At 38.0% G+C, this 20,306-nt stretch overlaps 1 protein-coding gene across 1 annotated transcript; it reads right to left on the reverse strand.

Moving 5' to 3' along the window:
- Positions 1–2,110: 2,110 nt before the first annotated feature.
- LOC107712263 (tryptophan--tRNA ligase, mitochondrial-like) lies at positions 2,111–18,177 on the reverse strand. The gene is made up of 6 exons (XM_016517447.1): positions 18,066–18,177; positions 9,997–10,254; positions 5,173–5,253; positions 4,526–4,608; positions 4,316–4,434; positions 2,111–2,751 (listed from the first exon to the last, which is right to left on the reverse strand). The coding sequence occupies exons 1-6, from the start codon at positions 18,168–18,170 to the stop codon at positions 2,303–2,305; spliced, it is 1,095 nt and encodes a 364-aa protein (XP_016372933.1). The 5' UTR covers positions 18,171–18,177; the 3' UTR covers positions 2,111–2,302.
- Positions 18,178–20,306: the final 2,129 nt, after the last annotated feature.

The raw sequence follows: 20,306 nt of genomic DNA on the forward strand, positions 1-20,306 counted from the left end.
AGGTTTTTCCTGTAAGTGATTTATTTATCTTTTATTACTTTATTTTAATTATATTTAATTTATTTTCTTTATCAAATACGTCGTTGAAATGGCTATGAAGTGCATAGCCAGCACTGTGCCCAGTGAGCTGATTTACTCTGTAGCTTACTTTAGTTTAACCCGTTTTATCTGCGAGATCCTGTAAGATTTTACTTTGAAACGGTATTCAAACCTTTTTAATTTGTTTAGTTTTCAATGATAGCAATTATATTTCCTTAGAGAGGGATTTAGGATTCGGTATTTTCATTGCGTTGATAAATAGGCATAGCTAGTTCTTACCGTGCTTTATTCTGTAATCTGAATATTTTCCTTTTCCATAACTCATTTATTTAATTGTTTACTGATTCATTAGTGATGATGCTCTTAATTAAATAAGGTGTGGATAAAATAGGCTACACTCAGTCCTGTTTTGAATGCCTCACCAAAAAATAAACAAAAAATTATTTTTAGGCTATTATTAATTATAAACGGACAGACCACCTGTTTTGTAAAATGAAGATCTGAAGGAAGAGCGTCTATTGGTGCGGTAAATCTCATTAGACGGACTCGGCTTTACTCTCTCTGGATTAAACGTTTCCAAAACACACGGGATCCTTTTCCCAAGGAAAAGTTAATAAGCCGGTTTGACAGCAGTGCCATTGTTTCGTCAATGAATGCAGTATATTTTGATGATTGTTAACGCTTAATTAGAGAAAAAAGGCTGACCCCCTGCCCTCAGAAAAAGAGCTCAAGGGCTCACAGCATTCACATCGCATGAGCCATTACCCAACTAACACAGCACACACATGACCGCGCATCGCTTGGTATCTTGAGCGCTGCATTTGATTAGCGCACTGTCCATGGATTATGATAAAACACCTAAATGTCGGACACGTCTTGTTATCGTTTTACTCATTATTTTACTTCCGGAATCAAATATTGGCAAGCAAGCATGGTTGCACTTTAGTTACTATTTCTATTTTGCTGCACATATGGAGTTTATACCAGCGTTACAAAGCTGGCACAAACCTCATCTGCTAAAAATAGCGCATTTGAACAAGGCGAAAATGAGTGACACATCAAAACAAAGAGTAACGTGAAATACTGTCAAGTGACTGCTCCTCGCCATTCCGTCAGACTACATTATAGAGAGCGAAAAAAGCTGCTCTAAACAAACGATTCATTTTGCTGGACTGATCATTAATTGCCCCGTGGAACGAATAAACTTCCCACCTAATCCTCCCATATTTCCTTAAATTCAGAACAGTTTAGAGAATAATGCATGTTTGTGCAGCACATGACGATGGAAACCTTTTCAATTGCAGTTTAAAGAATCAGAGAAAATGCGGGTAGAGTTAATGATGTTTTCTCATTCCATGATTTATGATGTCTTCTTTTAGAATTATTTCAGAACAAAGTAGTTTATAAAGCTGAAGTCATTATAAAGCAGGAAATGTTTTTTTTTTTAAGTGAATTTAAGTATATGAAAGACGTCGGATTGGAAAGTCTTTCCAATTTCAAATTACATGCATAACTCATTATTAAAAAAAAAAAAAAAAAGTCATATACAACAAATCAATTCTGGCCTGTGTATCTTCCATATTTTAGTTATATGCTATATTTTTTGTGAGTAGGCTTATTTCCCGTAATACACTCCTGGCTACTTTTATTCTTTGGAGCATATAAGTGTATTTATTTGTTACATTCATTTGTTTGTTGTTGGGTATAAAGTCTTGTATAACAAAATAATTAGACTGTGCATCAATTCTGGTAATGCATGGAATTTTCTAACATATTTTACTAACTGCCCTGCCTTATAATTTTACTAATGGACAGACAATCTTTCCATCCCTTCACAGATTTTTTCTTACAAGGGAAAAACCAGCGCAATACAATTAAAACATTATCCTTACACAAGCACAAATTGCTCCATCACTCCATTCATGCACAGTGCATGTATGAGGTGCCTACTGTGTCAACTAGCGGCCCTGAGCAGACTTTGCCAAGAGTTGGTTAGACTTGCAGTTTCTCCTGCTCAGCATGTGTGAGATTCAAAAGGATTTTGAAAGAATGTTATTCACATGACAATAAATAAAAAAGAAAATTATTTATTTTTGCTTAACTAGAAAGTGGACAAAAATGCAAGATGTAAGCAAACAAAACAGAAATGGGCAATCTATGTTGACAGTGGTGTAATTTACTTATCAAAAGTTTTTCACCAGTAAACTAAATGAATCTAAGACAGACAAAGAAGAGTTCATTGTATTTCACAGTTTATAAATCCTTAACAGAAGCCCACCAGTTTTCTGACTTCCGTCATCACAGGAGCTGCGAGGCTGCGAGCTTTCTCTGCTCCTTTGGCTAACAGACTCTCAAGATGGCCCCTGTCTGCCCTCAGTCTTTGGATCTCCAGCCGAATGGGTTGCAGCTTCTGTACAATAGCCTCGGCCACCACATTCTTGTATTGTCCAGTGTCCATACCTTCAGTCAGCCTGACCACCTCCTCCACGCTCTGTCCAGACACAGCCGCATGCATGGAGACTAGGTTTGATACACCTGGCCGACTCTCAGGTTCATAAGTCACTTCAGAAGTGAAGTCAGTCACAGCTCTGCGAATCTTAAGGACAATGTCATCAGGCGTATCGGTCAGGAAGACTGTAGCTAACTTTTGGGGGTCTGACTTGGACATCTTAGAAGATGGATCCCTCAGAGATTTCACTTTTCGAGTGCCACCTGAGAGTTAAAAAGCAGGAAAAATTTATCTGCGCTGAAATCGAGTGAATATTTCCTAGTTTCCTATTCACTTCCATTATAATAGTTAACTATAATAAAATAAACTATATATTATTACAATATTATATATAATATAATTATATAATAGTTAACTATATATAATAGTTAACAAACAGTTAAATTATAGTTTTATTCAACAAGGACATTAAATTGATCAAAAGTGACAGTAAAGACAATGTTACAAAAGATTTCTATTTCAAATAAATGCGGTTTAGAAAATTCAAAAGGAAAAAAAATGTCACGGTTTCCACAAAAATATGAAGTAGCACATCAGTTTTCAGCACTGACAATAATAAGAATGATCATTTAAGAGGTGAAGAATAATAAAGAATAATATAATAATTTCTAAAGGATCATGTGACACTGAAGACTAGAATAATGGCTGCTGAAAATTCTGCTTTGCTAATACAGGAATAAATTACATTTTTAAATATATTCAAATAGAAAACAGTTATTTTAAATAGTAAAATTTCACTGTTTTTACTGTATCTTTGAACAAATAAATGCAGCCTTGGTGAGCATAAGACACATCCTACAAAAACTATACAATATAATATATCATATCACTTAATACGTGTAAGTTACTGATACAAAATATGAGTCAAATGTTGATTCAGTAACCACTCTGATAGATTCAGTAAAGAATTTGTCTTTTTTTAACTAGTCACCAAATTAACCGGCTCATTTCCACCACTGCCAAAAAGCAGTGCAGGAAGCATGCAATTTAATATAGATTTCTTTGAATAGCTTCCTTTACAATTCCGCCTAACCATTTCAATACAAAAGTAATCATAGGATGCAATTTTCCACTTTATATAAGATACATTTCAGTAAATTAGCATTACACATAGTGACCACTGGTCAAACACTCATCAGATTGAAATTAAGAATCTCAGAAAAGTTGTGTAAATATTATTTCTTTGTGAAATCACAACACAGATGGGCTCTACTGGTCGGATCTTTGATTTAGTTTCAGGGCAACAGATATTGTTTGGCTTCTTTAGCTTTGGCTCTAGGATGCAGGCACAGTCTTCCTTCACATGTAATAAGAGCGATGTGAACCGGTCCTTTGTGAAGTCACTATAGGAAAACCCCCCAAATCCATTATCACCCCATCACTCAGATAGAGGAGGTAGAGAACACTCCTTTAATCAAAGCGCCATCGCACACATGACTGGTTTCATATTGTGCTTTTATGATGGCGATTATTATAGTGAATGAAAGACTAGCTCAAACTGACGATTCAACATGCCAACCATGTGTGCACACGACTGCAAGGGTATGCTGTTGTGCACGTGTGAAACATACAGTGAGGAAAGCAGGGAGCTGGAGAAGACACTTGAGAGCACTGACTCATTTGTGTGTTCGCTGAATGACACAGAGTAATTTGCCTTACTTTTCCACTTTTCAGGGTTTGTGCTCAGGTGAATCTTTATGAGAAAAACAGGCTGATTAAAACGGGAAATTAATGGCATGAGGTAAAAATGAAAACTCCCAAACATACTGAGCAGGGCACAAGGCTCTGGGAAGAACTCTCCATACTGGTTGTTAAAGATGCGGGCCAAGTCCTGGGCGAGCTCCAAATGCTGGATCTGGTCCTCACCTACTGGCACATGTGTGGATCTGCACAACAATAACATCACTCTCTCTCAAACACAGCTGGGAATATAACCGCGCTAAGAATAAAACACATGAAGAGCACAGCCGGATGTACTTGTAGAGCAGAATGTCTGCTGCTTGTAACACTGGATACGTATAAAGCCCCACACTGCCTTCATTCTTCTGCTTGCTCTTCATCTGTAAGGGAAAGAAACAGAGGATTTATCACTGGACGGAGAGGAACGTTTGAAATAAATCTGAAGCACCTTTCATTACATTTGGCTGCAGCTGTCTATTTGTTTTCTTATTTCAATGTGGTCTAACATCAAGCCCTTTCTCAGTTCCCCACATCGGGCTGAATGAAGGAGTTTTGCCACATTAACGCACACAGACAGCATCCAAAGGCCACTTTCTGCCACGTTTCACATGCACTCAGCTGTTGAGTAAACAGCTAGGTGTTTTCCCTGCAGCGGTGGGAGGCTTCTGGCCGAGCTCTCCGTCAGCAGCGATATAAAAGGGTTGTCCTCTCTGGGTGAATCGCAGTCATTATCAAGCCCTGTCTCTCTCTGCCAGGTCCGCCCACCCTCATGACCGGCACAGGAGAAGCCTGTGGACAGAGGAGGGAGGCCTGAGCATTTAGACTGGCATGTTACCATCTTCTAGACTAGAATCTAGAGGGCTCTAATATATCATGTGCCTTTTTACTTATCATACTCTCACGAGCAGATAAAAACTCAGCAAAAACAAATGTGCTGTAATTACCTTCCATTGAGGCAGGTGCCGTAAACGAGGCATGCTGGTAAGGCAGCCTAGGATCCATGAGAGCTCAGCATGTTCTGAGACCTGCAGATTAATTATATGATTACATTTTCAGAAAACAAACAAAAGCAAATTGAAAAATCATTTTGATAGCATATTCTTTAACAAATACAACTGTCCTGATATCATAATGAAGAAATTACAAGAATTACTTTTTTAGGAAAAATAACTAATAATTTGAAAATCCTTTGTCCGATAAATGAAATTCATGTGGTGCAACAAATATACAGAAACATAAGCAAACCCCTGGATACCTTCACAAATGTGTGAGAAGGTTAATACATCTCTTCAGATTAATTTTAAATAAATTTAGGTTGTAAAATTTGGTGTAACTCCCCCAAAACTGATATTTGTCATAAGTATATTTCTGTTAAATATTCATATACTTATGAATATTTATCATAATTATATTCATGATATTTGCAAAAACAAGTAATAAATAAAAGAGGTATATCAATGTTATTACTTTTTCCATTATAGCTCCACTATATTTTTAGAGTCATCAAATTTAAACTTTTTTTAATGATCAACATGAAAGTCAAAGAGTACATTTCTAAGAACTTTTAAAATAGTAAACACTATTAAAATAGTATTACCCTCATGCTATCAAATTAATTAATTATTCTTGATATGCAGATTGACAGCACTTTAAACATGAACTAGGCATCTTCGTAGCGTCCCTGTGTGGCAGTGAAGAGAACAAGATATTCTTCACCTCCCAACAGGTGCACAGTGGCACAGTATGAAGGTCTTTCTACATCCATACTTTATCACAAGTACTCCAACTAGTCCTTCTCGTTACAAAATCATGTGAAAGAGCTCGTTTGATTGGCATTGTGAAATCTGCACAGTTCCCAAGAGAGCTCCAGATTTGCACACACACACACACTCCTCAAAATCGTTCTGCTTCAGAGAATTAAACTTTATGGGTGTTGGCGACACGGCCGCCATCTCTCATGCACACAAAAGGATTCTGAGGCATCTGATGTACACCCAGAAAGGAACGAACATAAAATGTGATTTTATGGCACAGTGCTGAAAGAGATATTTATTACAGCTAGCTAATCTAAGGTTAAGAGGATAAGACGGCAGATATGAAGATGACTGAGGGATCACAGCAGAAAATCGGATATAGTGGTGGTGGATATCTTAGATGACTTCATGTCAGATTTGTGAGACAGAAATAGTAAGTGAAACAATAGAGCATTAAATATAGACTGATTATTCCTTAGACACATTCGTGAAAAGAAATTTAAAAGAAACGTGAAAGTGTGAAAAAGGCTCATATTTGTTTAGATTTATGCACTGAGTTCAATTATGCGAGTCTGCAAGAAACTTACACATAAATTTATCTGTTGTGTGGATGTTATTCTGGAAAAAAGGTTTCTAGTGCAATACACCCCAAACACACATACAGCTATAAAACAAAGTCCTATACTTAAGATCCGATTGATTTTAGCTTGTCACCATTTTTCAATGAAGTCAAGTGTTTTCCTTGGGCCAGGGTATTATTTTCACATGTGGAACAGTCTTGAGCTCGTATGTTCCATGGGAGGTCTTCAGTCCTGCCAAGATATGTGGCATGAAGTTAAAATGGAATAAAATCAGGGGTGTGTGTGTGTGTGTGAAAGCGTGTACGTTTTCACATGCTCGCTGCAAAGTTCCAGTGAGAAAATACAAAAACCCGACACACTTACACTCTGCTACACAAACACACACAGTTAAAAGCATATCAGGTGGCTGAGAGGAAGAACATGTCCACACTTATTATAGTTACCCTTCAAAAGTTGCTCAATTTGAGAGAAAATGTGCTGGACAGCTAGCGAGTTGCTGCGTACAGTAAAATCTATTATTACCCTCCTCTTTCTGCTTTATGTGGTCGCTTTGAAGTGAACTGTGAAAGCTAATCTGTGTGTTTTCCCCTATCCTGAGAATTTGTAGAGATAGGAATCGGTTTGGTAAAATAAGCATTTAAAGCTAGCCTCCATTAAATAAACATTTAGCAATGGAAAATATGTTTTAGCTTACTGCCAGCAGTTCTGCCCAATAAAACGACTGGACGCCTATTTAGAATGAGACTTCTGTTATTTGAGTTATTTGAAAGGTGCCTTTGACATTTTTTTTTTTTTTTTACATTGTTTAAGCAGCAAGGCTAAACAAAGATGTGCACACTTTAAAAAATATAATACTAGTAGCAGCTATGGTTTAAACGGATAGTTCAACCCAAAATGAAAATTCTGTCATCATTTACTCACCCTCATGCCATCCCAAACCTGCATTACTCTCTTTCTTATGTGGAAGACAAAAGCATTTTTTCCCCTCACTATTAAATAAAATATTGCTGACCAAATACTCACGGTAGGGTAAACGTGTTACAACGTACATGTTGTTACATTATTTGATGTCTTCAAAGCAGGACTCACTTGAGACTGCTGGAAAAGGATGGAGCGAGTTGGGTCTATGCCACAGGCCAACAGACTGGCGGCCATGTCCAGGATGTTGTCTCGGAGCATATGAGGGCCCTGAGGCTGGGTGATGGAATGAAGGTCTACGATGCTGTACATGACTGCACTGTACTCGTTCTGCAGGGCCACCCAGCTCTCTAGAGCTCCCAGATAGTTCCCCAAGTGAGGAACACCTGTGGGCTGGATTCCCGAGAAAACCTGTCCTTTAAGGAGGCTCTGTAAGTAAAAGAGAGAGTTTCAAGACAAAATCTGTTGGGCACAAAGACAAACAGAAATAGGAGAAACAAAAGAGGACATTAGAGTGAAGGCAAAGAAAGTTGGTGGTGTGTGTGTGTACAGTCAGAAAGGAGACGCCCTATGCAGTTTTATGAATGTTATCAAAGCGATAAATCCAAGGCACATTTCACACTAACAGAGCACCCTACAGGGTGAGAGAGTGCTAGAGCGGAACTGCTCCACAGCCAATGAAAACACTCCACAGTTCACAGCCAGCCAATAGCAGCTTTTAAGAGTGATACAGTCATAGAATAACAATCACAGTAGTGGTCCTACCCAAAACAGCAACAGAAGAAAGCAGTGCAATGCTGTAAACCCACAAAGTATATTAAAAATAGGAAAGAATAAAACAAAGGGCTCATTTTTAAACGTTTGGACTGAGAAGGAAGCCCACTTCTCCTTAGTCTTTATAAAAAAAAGAGAGAGATTCTTGCCCACTGACCACTGGACAAATACTGTGTTACTAGCAGGCCGAGACTTCAGATGCAAAACTTCCAAATTTCCATTTCCATTTCCATCACGTCAACTTCCAAACAACTTACTACAACTGCCAAATAATCTTTGTACTTCATAAAAAGGTTCACTTTGCAACATAAAAACATTCAAAATGGGGAAAACACACATGAAAAGAGTCGTGAACACCTGCATGGCTATGTATGAGGTGACTTACTTTGGGGCCCAAATACAATCTGAGATCTATGGCTGATCTGAAATCAGTCTGGCTTCAGGGAAGCCTATAGCCAGGGGAATAGAATCACTGATCCAAAGTCATTAGCTAGTTATAGGAAAGGAGCAGGCTATTTATGCCATTACTGGGTGAGCAATTGCAGTGCAGTGGCCCAAATACACAGGGCCTCTCTGAGGTGTCAGAAGTGTTTCGGGGCAGAACGGAGCCTGGTTCATGTTTATGCACTGAGTTCAATTATGCGAGTCTGCAAGAAACTTACACATAAATTTATCTGTTGTGTGGATGTTATTCTGGAAAAAAGGTTTCTAGTGCAATACACCCCAAACACACATACAGCTATAAAACAAAGTCCTATACTTAAGATCCGATTGATTTTAGCTTGTCACCATTTTTCAATGAAGTCAAGTGTTTTCCTTGGGCCAGGGTATTATTTTCACATGTGGAACAGTCTTGAGCTCGTATGTTCCATGGGAGGTCTTCAGTCCTGCCAAGATATGTGGCATGAAGTTAAAATGGAATAAAATCAGGGGTGTGTGTGTGTGTGTGAGAGCGTGTACGTTTTCACATGCTCGCTGCAAAGTTCCAGTGAGAAAATACAAAAACCCGACACACTTACACTCTGCTACACAAACACACACAGTTAAAAGCATATCAGGTGGCTGAGAGGAAGAACATGTCCACACTTATTATAGTTACCCTTCAAAAGTTGCTCAATTTGAGAGAAAATGTGCTGGACAGCTAGCGAGTTGCTGCGTACAGTAAAATCTATTATTACCCTCCTCTTTCTGCTTTATGTGGTCGCTTTGAAGTGAACTGTGAAAGCTAATCTGTGTGTTTTCCCCTATCCTGAGAATTTGTAGAGATAGGAATCGGTTTGGTAAAATAAGCATTTAAAGCTAGCCTCCATTAAATAAACATTTAGCAATGGAAAATATGTTTTAGCTTACTGCCAGCAGTTCTGCCCAATAAAACGACTGGACGCCTATTTAGAATGAGACTTCTGTTATTTGAGTTATTTGAAAGGTGCCTTTGACATTTTTTTTTTTTACATTGTTTAAGCAGCAAGGCTAAACAAAGATGTGCACACTTTAAAAAATATAATACTAGTAGCAGCTATGGTTTAAACGGATAGTTCAACCCAAAATGAAAATTCTGTCATCATTTACTCACCCTCATGCCATCCCAAACCTGCATTACTCTCTTTCTTATGTGGAAGACAAAAGCATTTTTTCCCCTCACTATTAAATAAAATATTGCTGACCAAATACTCACGGTAGGGTAAACGTGTTACAACGTACATGTTGTTACATTATTTGATGTCTTCAAAGCAGGACTCACTTGAGACTGCTGGAAAAGGATGGAGCGAGTTGGGTCTATGCCACAGGCCAACAGACTGGCGGCCATGTCCAGGATGTTGTCTCGGAGCATATGAGGGCCCTGAGGCTGGGTGATGGAATGAAGGTCTACGATGCTGTACATGACTGCACTGTACTCGTTCTGCAGGGCCACCCAGCTCTCTAGAGCTCCCAGATAGTTCCCCAAGTGAGGAACACCTGTGGGCTGGATTCCCGAGAAAACCTGTCCTTTAAGGAGGCTCTGTAAGTAAAAGAGAGAGTTTCAAGACAAAATCTGTTGGGCACAAAGACAAACAGAAATAGGAGAAACAAAAGAGGACATTAGAGTGAAGGCAAAGAAAGTTGGTGGTGTGTGTGTGTACAGTCAGAAAGGAGACGCCCTATGCAGTTTTATGAATGTTATCAAAGCGATAAATCCAAGGCACATTTCACACTAACAGAGCACCCTACAGGGTGAGAGAGTGCTAGAGCGGAACTGCTCCACAGCCAATGAAAACACTCCACAGTTCACAGCCAGCCAATAGCAGCTTTTAAGAGTGATACAGTCATAGAATAACAATCACAGTAGTGGTCCTACCCAAAACAGCAACAGAAGAAAGCAGTGCAATGCTGTAAACCCACAAAGTATATTAAAAATAGGAAAGAATAAAACAAAGGGCTCATTTTTAAACGTTTGGACTGAGAAGGAAGCCCACTTCTCCTTAGTCTTTATAAAAAAAAGAGAGAGATTCTTGCCCACTGACCACTGGACAAATACTGTGTTACTAGCAGGCCGAGACTTCAGATGCAAAACTTCCAAACGTCCACTTCCATACGTCAACTTTCAAACAACATACTAAAATTGCCATATAATCTTTGTACTTCAAGAAAAGGTTAACTTTGCAGCATAAAAACATTAAAAACGGGGGAAACACACTTACATGAAAAGAGCCATGAACACCTGCATGGGTATGTATGAAGTAACTTAATTTGGGGCCCATTTACAATCTGAGAACTATGGCTGATCTGAAATCAGTCTGGCTTCAGGGAAGCCTATAGCCAAGGGAACAGAATCACTGATCCAAAGTCATTAGCTAGTTATAGGAAAGGAGCAGGCTATTTATGCCATTACTGGGTGAGCAATTGCAGTGCAGTGGCCCAAATACACAGGGCCTCTCTGAGGTGTCAGAAGTGTTTCGGGGCAGAACGGAGCCTGGTTCATGTGTGTTCTCACCTTGCGTTGTTCCCCTCTTCCCCTCCGGCCGATCATTAACCATCCAGACATCGTAATGGTGTCATTTGAGACAATCACACATAAGCTGAAACAACACTAGGCCCAACTACCGAAGGAATAACCAACTTATCGCACCTCCCATCTACTGACAAGAAGGAATGTCTGAAAAATCAGATTTTTTAATCAATTTTTTTGGCGGCTGGCGTGATGATGGGGGAATTTTATTTAAGAGGTACATTACATAGTAACCTTAGAAATGCCCATTTCAGTGTCATTCTTTATTATTTATCAAGGTGTAGCTGTGATTTTAATATTGATAGGTACATTTTATAATCAGCTAAATAATACAGTAATTCCAAAATCTTTATTTAAATCATATGTTTAATTTATATGTTCGGTCTATATACATGAGGATTTATTTGGCTGTGCTGATGTCATAAGTAATAAAAAATATACAAGCACCTTTTTTTATTTTCTTATTTAGTCTAAAGTCAAATGAAAAGGTAGATGCTTTCATTTAGTGTACATTTGATTTCATAAAATAATCTAAAATCTACAAGCATTGAGGCCCTAAATTGTAAAAGCAAGTGTGTCTAGAGTAAGCAATGCTTATGTCACACACAGATGTTAGACAGCATCCATGTAAATGAAATAAAATCTTTTATTTTACAAATGAAAAAAAAAAAATGACATACAACACTCTTCCACACTCACCTGCAGTAATTACTCAATTTTTGTTTTTACTCAATTTAGATTCACTGGGACTTGCTCTCTCTCCTCGGCTGTCCCACCAGCACAAACCACTTCTTGATGACACCTGGCAGGAGCAACAACTTCTCGCCTCATTTTTTACACTGACAAACGCAACACTGTTGTATCACAGTGCAGCAAAGTAGCAAAAAAATCCTACAGCTCTACCATATGGAGTAGACATTAAACCATATGCGTGTGTGCACAAGCTGATAGGGTTACACAGTACACCTACGATCCCTGTTCTTACACTCATGTAGAGTGTACACTCACTTTGTAGGAGTATTTAATTGTAAGTCTATCTGTGTGTGTTCCAGTTGGTGTAAGATTGAGTAAGTATGTCTAGAAACAACTAAATACATGAATAATACTGGTTTTACAGGCTGTACTGCCAGTGAGTGTCAAAAGGATTTTGGATCATTACATCTCAAGTCTTCCAAAAATGGTAAAGTTCTGCATGTAAAATAAAAATAAAAACTGGTGGTTTTGCAATACCAATACACTAAAAAAAAGAGAACTTAAAGAACATCAAGCAACCTCCACTTGATCATTTCAGATGGATTGACCCTTTTGCATTAAGATAGTGAAAGTATTGCAAGACAGTGATGGAAAAACAGAAACTATGTAAAATTCAGCTCCAAGGCTACTTTGAGACAGAACAACAACACTCTTTATTGTAAACAGATCTTACATTTGGCAAAATACCATGTTTAGACAGGATTTGTTGTGAGAAGTTATGCTTTTTAAGCCAGTGGTTTTCAAATAGACTCCATGGTAAAGTTCTGCATGTAAAATAAAAATAAAAACTGGTGGTTTTGCAATACCAATACATAAAAAAAAGAGAACTTAAAGAACATCAAGCAACATACACTTGATCATTTCAGATGGATTGACCCTTTTGCATTAAGATAGTGAAAGTATTGCAAGACAGTGATGGAAAAACAGAAACTATGTAAAATTCAGCTCCAAGGCTACTTTGAGACAGAACAACAACACTCTTTATTGTAAACAGATCTTACATTTGGCAAAATACCATGTTTAGACAGGATTTGTTGTGAGAAGTTATGCTTTTTAAGCCAGTGGTTTTCAAATAGACTCACATAGTGCATAGCAAAAAACAATGATAAATGCAAATAATAATATGCAACAAAACATATAATTAAATGATCAGCTTTTAAAACACTTTTCACATTTTTTGTTGACTTCAAAGGCTGTGTGTCCAATCAAAATCTAAATTTTTTTTTCATCTGTCACTTGGTAAAAGCTAGCCAAATTAGACAGATACCCACAAACCAAAAGAATAAATAAATAAAAATGAATTAAAAATGTCACCGTTTCATTTTAGGGACATTTGTATTTACATGTATTTAGGCACAGCATGTGTGCCTAAATTACACTTGATGTCCAATGGAAAATTGGGTAAAGGACTGGCACAATGAGCATGTAATTACAACTGGCCATTCAGATTTGATAAAGTTCTCTGATTTGAGTTTTAAACTCATTAAAAGTTAGTTCAAACTCAAAATCAGTACTATACACAAAGAATCGATAAGAACCCTAAAGAGCCATCGAGACCTTGACAAAACAGACATACATCTGAACTCCTGGAACATCCTGGCAGAGACGCCCATCTTTGCATGCCAATTCCAACACTGCCTTTCACCACCCTTTATAGTTCTGCAGGCAAGCATCAGCAGCTCAGTAAATGTGGAGAAGCTCTCCACAGGAGCTGATATCAGAGAGGGAGTGTGAGGCCAGTTCTGAACGGCACCTCTGACCCTCCCGCCCCAATCCATTTGTCCCCCACTAAGCTTCAGACACACAGAACCTACTGTTAGGGTGTCCATCAGCATTGCCTCACTCACCCTATTAAAACAGACATCATGCTGAACAGCAGAAACACATGCCTTAATCCTGCCACTCTCCGCTGGGCTACCAACAAAGCCCTGCCTTGGTGAAGTATCGAGCAGAAAATCATTTTTATGCACCTTCCCCTGCCCGAGACGGTGGGGAATGTGTGTTTTTGCTGTACTGAAACACACGCAGCTTGAAGCGAAGTGCGAACGACCGAAAATATAAAACAGGAACGAGACCCGATTTGAGGGGAAAACACATTAGAGAAAGCGTGAGTGACAAAGCCAAAAAAGCAGTGAAAGAATGAGCAGGAGACAGAGCAAAAGAAGAGGTATTTTGTGGGGAGGGGAGGCAGCGTACTGGAGGTGGCAGGGGAGCAGGAGACGGAGCGTTTGATTAAATCTGCGGTTGACGTTTCGGACAGGTGAGATTGATGAGGTTCCTCTACGCTTCACACTGTGCAGAGAGCGCAGGGAGAGGAACAGAAACACGCAGTGTGGAGAGCCTGGGCTGGGGGCCCTCTCACACCGTGGGGTCCCCGGCCTGATTAATGGGGCTGGAGTCCCTTCAAAAACAGCGCTCCAAGCAGAAAGGGCCGCACCGTGCTCCAAAAATAACCAGGACGGGACAGCCGCTCCACTACGAACTGCGGCTTGGAGACCAAACCCTGAACCGTTTAGGACCAATTGCTTTTGTTTCACTTCAATCCTCACTCTGCTGATCGCATTACATATTAAAAGATAGGTTACGCTTAGTCTGACATGAAATATAATTATTTGCAAGCTACACAGAAAAGCCTGCCGAAATCTCAAACCAAAACCCAATGCCTGGCACGGAGAATGATAAATGTCTTGCATGGATTATATTGCGATATTTGGACACTCTATAAACTACACTAAGCAAATAAAGGACAAAGCCACTTCTGCCTTTTTTCCCTTTTGAGCCTCGACAGGAAAAAAATGGAAGCGCTAGCCTACTAATGACAAATTAAACACATAAAAGTCACAACGAAGCAGAAATAACCTGCACACACCTCATAAATTTATCAATGTGTAATTATGGTAACACTCAGGAACTCGTGAGCCAGAGTTTTTTTCCTTGCTCCCTCTGTTGGTTTGAGCAGAACCCAGAAGCTTGATACCAGATAGTGGGTGCAATTCAATTAACTACCTCAGATTTTTGGTAACCGTAAGTCTACAGGGTATGGTGCAAAAGTCCACACTGAAAAAAAAATTATAGGATTTACTTTAAAGGGGTCATATGATGCGATTTCAAGTTTTCCTTTCTCTTTGGAGTGTTACAAGCTGATTGTGCATAGATAAGATCCCTGAAGTTGCAAAGACTAAAGTCTCAAAACCCCCCTTTAAACAATATTTACTCAGAAACGGCTAGTAAATTTCACAAACAATTACAAAGAAACGACAAGTAACAATACATTTAAATGCAAAATTTTTAAGTAGAAAAGATTAAAAATAATACTTTTTCGTAAAACATGCTCCAATTATCTCATTAACCTGAAAAATATTTTTTTACAGTGCAGCATTACTCAACCGGAATTTAGTGCCAAAATACACTAAATTATCAAAAAAAAAAAAAAAAAAAGAGCGCTTCAGGGGTCTCGAGGAGTTATTCAGCATATATTACGTTCATCCTTCAGAATGATGAACCGAATTACACTGCGGAGTGTGAAATAAAGTGCTTAGCTGACATGTAAAAACAAATCGTCTAATTAATAAATTCAATCAGGCCCAGCTCATGTGCGCCTGCTTTCCTATGGTTTCCTCTCCAGGCGGCTCTGGGAGTAGGTTTAATGGTTTTAGCTGACATGAGAGTTAGAGCATTTAGACCTGAAGGAGAATTAAGAGCTGTTTCCTTTTTGTGCAACACAAGGCTGAGATGACTGATATCAGCCATTAAGACCACAGGCGATTAAGGGCCGGATAGGAAGCGTCATGTTTTATAACGTAGTTTGGAGCGAGGGCCCACTGCATCCTGTACAACGTATGGAAGGATAATCAGGGAAGTTTCAGGATGTGATCGGAACAAAAGCTTAAAACTGACATGAGTTTTATTGTCTAAACAACTGCGTAAAGCACTTTCACAACAGGGGTATTTCAACAGCTCCAGAAACAGAACAAGAGTTTTCAAGGCAGAGTGAAAGGTTAATGCTGAATTTATTTTGCATTCGTTAGCTGAAACTTGCTGGTTTTGGTGGCGAGAAAATCTAAGCATCTCAAGTGCTCATTTTATCCACTTGCCACTATTTGACGCATTTTATAAATAATATTTATTTATAGGTATGGATTTCATTAGGTCAAATTTCCCTCTCACTTACACTTGGACAGAAAAATCTGTGCTCATCTTTTCACACTACAGCTAAATGACTTTTCATAACCCTAGCTTTGCCAAAAATATGCTCCATGTTTTGACGTACATCACACCTAGCAGTAATGTGAATGTCCACATTAGCACGCAGTGCCTGACATTTGGAGAAAATTAAAACAAATGAAAGCCAACACCTCATTTCAAATGTTGATGCTGGTAATAAAGGACTGCTGGGATGGTTTTGACGTCTTTCTGTAACCTCACTCCCACAGTCGCAGCACTCTGCACTTTAGCGTCCCAAACGACACACTGCCTGTAGTTAACAAAACAGAGACTGGCTGCCAGCGGTGGACACACATTCCTACACGGCAAGTGTGCTGAAGCCATCAAATAAAACCTGGTTGTCAATCAAGTCAAGGCAGTGGGGGCTTCACATGCTCTGTAAAAGGCTCACTAGTTATAATTTACTGTGCTCAGGTCCAGTTAGCATTACATACACTCAGGGAACTGCACTGCTAATTAACAGTTCCTTAACATACTCTGCTTCACTTTAAAAGCCTGAATTTCAATACAGAAAAAAGGGCTGTGATAAATAGTGTCATTTTAGGGTGGTTTATAACAGGGAGACAAGGCTAACTGAGCAAGAATGAGCAGGTGAGCTTTGCAATGAGGACCAAGATAATCCAAATACAAAAGTGGTACTGGTTTAATTTTTAATAAAAAATTATATTAATAATAAAAAGTAGGCCTAGTTCTGGAAATATTCTATGTCAATTACCCATTTCCCAAAAAATTTAAATATTCCAAGAAAGTTTCTGTCTACTGGCAAAGCATTCAAATCTACACAGAAAAATTCAAATACTTAAACAGTATTGTAATAAAAAAATAAGGCAATCATAGTTGTGAACTAATCATACAAGGTAAATATATTGTTTAGCAAAAGTGAGGAAATCTTATTAATCATATTCTCCATAACTCATATGCCACAGATGAAAGGACAGTCCTGTAAGAAATGTCGGGGGGGGGACGACGACGACGACAAGTCATCAGATTTTTTTATTCTTTTCTTTTACTATTTTCATGCTTTAACGTGAAAATAGTCATACTATTTTCATGATGAACATCCAGCACAAGGGAAGACACCAAACCTCATTATCCAAGTCTTTGGAATAATGGAATTCATTAACTTATGACCTCATAAAACTCTATTGCAAAACATGTCTAAAACAGTTATACTGTTATCTTTTACAGAATGAGAATGGAATGAGATAATCTTAATTTTGTTATTGTTACCACACAAGAAGTGAAAGATTCATGGAAACAAGGAAAAAAAGTTCCAGGCCTTTAAAAAAATAAACTGTGGAAAAATGTGTTTTTGAAATATGTCTCATGCTCACCAAGGCTGCATTTATTTAATAAAAAAAAAAATCAGTAAACAGAAATATTATGAAATATTATTACAATTTAAAATAACTGTTTTCTGTTTGAACATATTTTAAAATGCAATTTATTCGTGTGATGGCAATGCTGAATATTCATATTACATATATATTTCACAACATATCACCACTCTTTTAAATGTTACAGCTAATCCTGCCTAAATAAATTAAACTGCCACAAACATCAAATTATTCTTGACATTAAAAAGCTTGAACAACTATGCACTCACAACAATATCACAAGCAATTGCAAAGGCTCTTTTTAAACAATGCCGTTATTTACACTGTATTAGTCTATATCTGAAAAGACTGTGAAGACTACTGTAATGTGTTTAGATTGGAAATTTCAGTTGTCGGACACTTTCAGTGTATTGCAGAAGGTTTCCACTGAAGGTGAACCATGTAACAGATCATACGTAAAGCTGCCAAACTGGCAAATAACAAAATGGCAAAAAGAGAAGACTTTCTTACCGTCGTTTCCGTCGCTTTCCCAGCTTTAAATAATCTTCTATGCGAATTACTCTCGTGAATAAAACGAAAGACAGATTTCACGGTACACCTCACGGGCAGCGCCATCTTGACTTATTCATAAACACAGACGTACGGTGTCCAGTAAGGGACATACGCCCAAAACGCAGAATCGGGGCAGTAGCTCAATTAAGCCCGAGCAGTAGCTCAAGCTTAACTGCCCATGAAATTGCCACCTCTGCAGAAATATTTTGTACCATTAAAAAAATCTCATAAAAGATCATTTAACGAATTTCAAATAGATAAGGACATAAATAAATCAAAGAGATTTTTTCATAATACAAAGGAAGTGGTACCTGAGGCTGTCATTCTACCACAGAAGAGATTTAAAAATAAACGATAACATCATTTTTACTTCTGAGTTAAGTATTCCATTAAAACCAGCCTTACACTTAATCCTTCCTTTACATTGTAAAAGCATGAATGTTTAGTGATTGTGGCTGTGTCTCATAACCTGAGCAATTTAGACAGCATTTAGTTTATTATTAAAAACATTCCTATGCCCAAATATGTCACCTCACTTACTGTAGGCACATAAACTCACTGTTTTAAGACAGAAAAAGTATCACAGTCCAACTCCAGCATTTCATTTTATGTAATTATCGACCCCCTGCTTTTTCTAACAGATGTTTAAAAAAGGTACAAACAGTTCTCTGTTCTGCAGCGTTTCAGACTTCTTCAACCACATCTGCGGCTGATTAATCTCACCTTTGCATCTGGTTGTATTCACACACATATTCTATATTCAAGACTGTCTCCCGCGGCACTGTGTGCTGCTGTAACACATAGACCATGATTAAGCAGCGTGTCTATTGTGTTCGCATCATGCTCTATGATTCTCGCTCTCTCTGTTGTCTGTTAGAGCCTTTGGCATCTATTTCCTGACCACCCAGTTTTATGCCACGTTCCGCACCTCTGTGAAGAGGAATTTCTCATGATATCATGATGATGATATTTCTCTCTCTCTATTCCTAAAAATAGGCCTATTAAAGGTGGTTTTACTACAACATCTCATTAAAGCCCCCACTTCATTTCTTCTTTTAATGTGCTGTAGCAAAATAAAATTAGGAAAAAACACTTATTTGACATTTTGTGTGTGGGATTGAGTATGTGTGACAGAAAGAGAAGGATGGAGAGACAGTGAAAGAAAGAGAGCAAAGCAGGGTGGGTATGCAGAGACACAACTGGCAGCACCCCACTGTGATAGACTTTAGGAAAATAATATGTGGCTAATCTCTGTGTTTGAGTGTGTGTGGTCCATGAATAACATCTCCAACTTTACTGAGGTTCCTTTGTTTTGCAAAAGAATATCAGTTTATTTATATTTTTAACCAATGAATAATCCAAATAAATGTAACTTCAATAGAGTGAAGCCAAAAAACAAACAGAATGTGCTCAAAATTTATTTAAGTTTTATTTTAAAAAGTTTTATTTAAATAATGGTACAATAACACTATGGATTTCAACTTTGAAACTCACTACGGAACTCAAAAATTGTCTGCTTTTTTAATCATAAATTGGAATTTGAACTGAAATTGTCCCACACAATGTTGAATTTGGATGAAAGGAAGAGAAATTTCCTGAACTGTAATTCAAAGAAATTTGACACACAATACATTCTGGGAAATGAAGTGTTCTCCACAAAAGTTAATTTATTAAAGTCATGATGTAATGGAAATAGCGTCAAATCATATCGTCTGTTCACAATAAGATCAATAACATGCATTTAGAAAATAGACAGGTTGAATTTCTATTTCATAAGGCCCATAAACTTTAAAATCATCAAAAGGCTTTTAAACCCTTTTCTTACATTTCATGCAAAGTTGTGTCTTTTCTGCTTAAAGAAAAATTATATATCTTTGAATTTCAATTCTTTTTAGTTCTGCTTCCTTACATTAAAATTCAATTCTGCATTCTGTTGGCTACCTCATTTCAATTCAGATTCAGGAATTTAAGTCTGAATTTAAACAGCATTCTCAATTCAATTCAGAAGAGGTGCATAACTCTGCTATCAACTGTCAAAAGTCTTTGTCCCCATATTTATTGCATGCTGAAAGGCCTGTCTGCTGCGTGAATGTTGACCTCTTTCATCGCCCTCCCAAATTACTAATTGTTCATCTCCTCACCGCAGATTTCTCTGCCCAACCACCCTCATAGATCTGTTACTAAAAAGCCTGGCCAAGT

This window comes from Sinocyclocheilus rhinocerous, unplaced genomic scaffold (assembly GCF_001515625.1).
Source record: "Sinocyclocheilus rhinocerous isolate Xijiao unplaced genomic scaffold, SAMN03320098_v1.1 scaffold2583, whole genome shotgun sequence".
NCBI classification, from domain to species: domain Eukaryota; kingdom Metazoa; phylum Chordata; class Actinopteri; order Cypriniformes; family Cyprinidae; genus Sinocyclocheilus; species Sinocyclocheilus rhinocerous.

Bases quoted from the DNA above. Each gene is read 5' to 3' on its own strand.
- LOC107712263 (XM_016517447.1), bottom strand. From the start codon at position 18,170: ATGGCGCTGCCCGTGAGGTGTACCGTGAAATCTGTCTTTCGTTTTATT. The intron at 5,254-9,996 runs GTGAGTCCTGCT...ATTAATCTGCAG, and splicing joins TCCTTTTCCAGCAGTCTCAA to GTCTCAGAACATGCTGAGCT. The intron at 4,609-5,172 runs GTAATTACAGCA...TTTCCCTTACAG, and splicing joins GGCACCTGCCTCAATGGAAG to ATGAAGAGCAAGCAGAAGAA.